The sequence below is a fragment of the Berghia stephanieae genome, chromosome 5 (assembly GCF_034508935.2).
Source record: "Berghia stephanieae isolate SIO BIC M18660-M18661 chromosome 5, UCSD_Bste_1.3, whole genome shotgun sequence".
Lineage (NCBI taxonomy): Eukaryota > Metazoa > Mollusca > Gastropoda > Nudibranchia > Aeolidiidae > Berghia > Berghia stephanieae.
In genome coordinates this window covers 34,594,505-34,597,430 of record NC_088364.1, presented here as the reverse complement: position 1 = coordinate 34,597,430, position 2,926 = coordinate 34,594,505, and the positions used below count along the sequence as shown (strand labels likewise).

Below are 2,926 nucleotides of genomic sequence, written 5' to 3'. Positions count from 1 at the left end.
TTCTCACTACCATTACTTCTACAACAACCACCACTACACCATCATCACTACCACCAATGTCATAGGGCTGTAAGGGAAGCAATTAAGTTATGGTTATCTATTGTATTACTCATGATGGGTAAGATGCCTTGTTTAACTTCTGATCTTTAGTCACTGTCAAATGTGAAAATGAACACTAAAATTTCACTTCCTCTGTAATATGGAAAATTTTCTCTTCAGTTCCAAATCATTGATCGCTATAGTAAATGCTAACTACCTTAGGTTTGCATTTTAAAGCAATTTCTCGATATAATGGAGTTTTCCAATTTAGTGGGAGAAAGACTTCTTGATATCGGATAAAAAATTTCACACTTCTTAGTTGTACCCCGTCAAAGACAGCAGTAAGCAAATAAAGTTAATGACCCTGGACCATGAGTGTTGGTCACTGCTTCTCAGATGCTTAGAAAAAGTATAAATGCAGTTGTTACGTATTACGTATGATGACACTAGTCAAAAGAAAATAAATCTCACAGGGATGATCGGTGACCGCATTTGTATAGTTACATCAAACGCATCTTTTCAGAGTCTTCCAAACCAGGCACAATACTTCTTTCAAAGCTGTCAGTCTTGACTGGACATCACATATAGTTACCAACTTGGCTCTGATACGGTGGTCACTATCAGCTGGTGGGATGGGAACTAATAATTCCCTTTAATGGTGACCGTTTGCAATTCAGTACATATTCATGCAAGTAAGTGAGATGAGGGCAGCATTTCTGTGTGTAGAAAGATTCTTGAGACTGCACAAATGCATTGTTAACAAGTTGATTAAGGTGATTGATTCACTAGGTTTTATTGTTTGTTGGTGACTATTGGTCAATGATCTGGAATCGTGGATGTTTGGTTGGTAACTGAATTAAAGATTAAAATCGAATGCAAGATTCTGTATCAGTGTCAGTACCTCTCGCATTTGGACATTATTTTTTTCACAACTGCAGTACGCATTATAAAAAGGCAAGGAAAATGATAAAAGAAAAGGAATGAATACAGTGTCAACAACAACTGTAACCAAACAAAGACAATGAAACAAACAAAAACGCTAACATATTTCTTCAGCTTGCAATGTCAAGAAATAAGATTACACATAGGTAACTATCATTAGTTGTGCATCATCTAACAGAAATAGTTTGGCGAGGTGTGGGCATAGATATACAATCATGTGCTATGCACATAATAACCCTTTATGATAATCACGAAGAAGAATTAGAACCTTTTAAAGGACCATATTACACAGGTTTGACTGCATTTCTAAGTAGGTAAAACAAAGGGAATCAAACCAAAATCTAAAAAAAAAAAAAAGAAAAGAAAAAGAAGCAGTTCAAATAAATAATCATTTCACTTTATTCTTTCTTTCTTTCTTTTTACACTTTTCTATGAAAAATATGAAGGGAATTGTTGTTGAGGGAAAAAAAAGAGACTCAGTCACTAAGTAAGGTACAAAAAGAGAGATTATCTGTATAAGCAAGCAGTCTTTTGTTGCTGTTAGCATCTATTTTGTCCTGGCCACAACACTGTTAAATCGAGGTCTTTTTTGAAGTTCGTCAGCTTTGTCTAGGACAAACTTCTTGGAAACACTAGGGTTTCTGGAAATGAAAGGTAAAATAATTAAAGATAAATAGTTTCACGGAAGGCACATTAACGTAATACAATGATATGCAGAATGACAAGTAAACTTTGCGAGTTTTAGGCTTTTTAATATCACAGCTTAAATGTTTAAATTGATTTATGCATTTGTTTTAAGAAAAATTAGAGTAAGAAAAAGTACTGGCCATATTTAAACCTTGGTGAGATCTTTGAACAGACGATATTCTCATTATTATAAAAAAGCTTTCTTACAGAAAACAACTTGAACACAATACAATCCAAATACTTTACTGTTTAACATAAACGTTTAGGAATGGGTAATAGTCGTATTTATGTAATTTTCCGTTTTAGGTTACTCATACATTTACCAAAGTGTTTGACGCCATGTGAACCTTTATGGCTAAATGTATAAAGTGGCTTCAAAGAATCATGGAGGATATAGCGTATTTGATAAGAATGAAATGACTTACGCCATGATGAGCTCCATTGTACGCTGAGTGTCTTTGGTTTTCTTGTGCGATTTGCCGAGTAGGACTTGCTCTATTGTATGACACTGGACAATGAGTTTAAACAAATATTTTTTAATCTTCTTTAAAACGATTTAAGTTTTAAATCACAGATTTTCTAAAGAACTGAATGATTTTCCTATTTTCATCTAACCAAGGGATTGAAATCAGGGGTATAGAAATAAGCTGAGGTTATTAAGACTAGTTATCATTTTAATCATCTGCTAGAGTTTAATGGAATCAACATTTAAATATCATCTGACATTAGGACAGAAAATGGAAGAGAAATATGCATTGGGTAGCAAATTCTTCAATTTGTAATATATATATATATATATCAAAATTAGTAACAAATTGCTGTACATGTGAAGAAACACTGCTATCAATTCAAAGTTTGGAAACAAGATAGAGACTATTTGGACATATCTTAAGGAGAGACAGAAATATTCCAGCTAATAAGACAATGACCTTATTCTTTACACCAAGTGTACATAAAAAAAACAATGGCAGGCCCACAACAAGCATATACATTACGATTCAATTCAATTCAAAACGTTTATTTTAGGCAATTGCCAATATAACTTATACAAGAATATATTTTCATCAATACGATAAATAAAGACCTCGAATACCTAGATGACATACAAGAACTGAGATGCGAAAGGATTTAGAACACCCGAGAACCATCGCAGCAGACTGTCATCAGTGGAAAGAAATCACTCAACAAATCAGAGAAGCTGCCGAAGCGTCCCAGTCAAGTAAGTAAGTCAAACTATCTTAATTATATTTCAAATGTT

The 2,926-nt window shown here is 33.5% G+C and overlaps 1 protein-coding gene across 1 annotated transcript in view; it reads right to left on the bottom strand.

Annotated features, from left to right (window-relative positions):
* Window positions 1-1,356: 1,356 nt before the first annotated feature.
* LOC144972804 (tetratricopeptide repeat protein 23-like) overlaps window positions 1,357-2,926 on the bottom strand; it is a 20,332-nt gene continuing 18,762 nt past the window's right edge. Inside the window, exons 13-14 of the mRNA XM_078914463.1 lie at window positions 2,094-2,176; window positions 1,357-1,622 (exon numbers count right to left, since the gene is read on the bottom strand). Coding sequence (XP_078770589.1) covers window positions 1,529-1,622; window positions 2,094-2,176 — 177 coding nt within the window. The 3' untranslated portion in view covers window positions 1,357-1,528. The remainder of the gene's footprint in view (window positions 1,623-2,093; window positions 2,177-2,926) is intronic.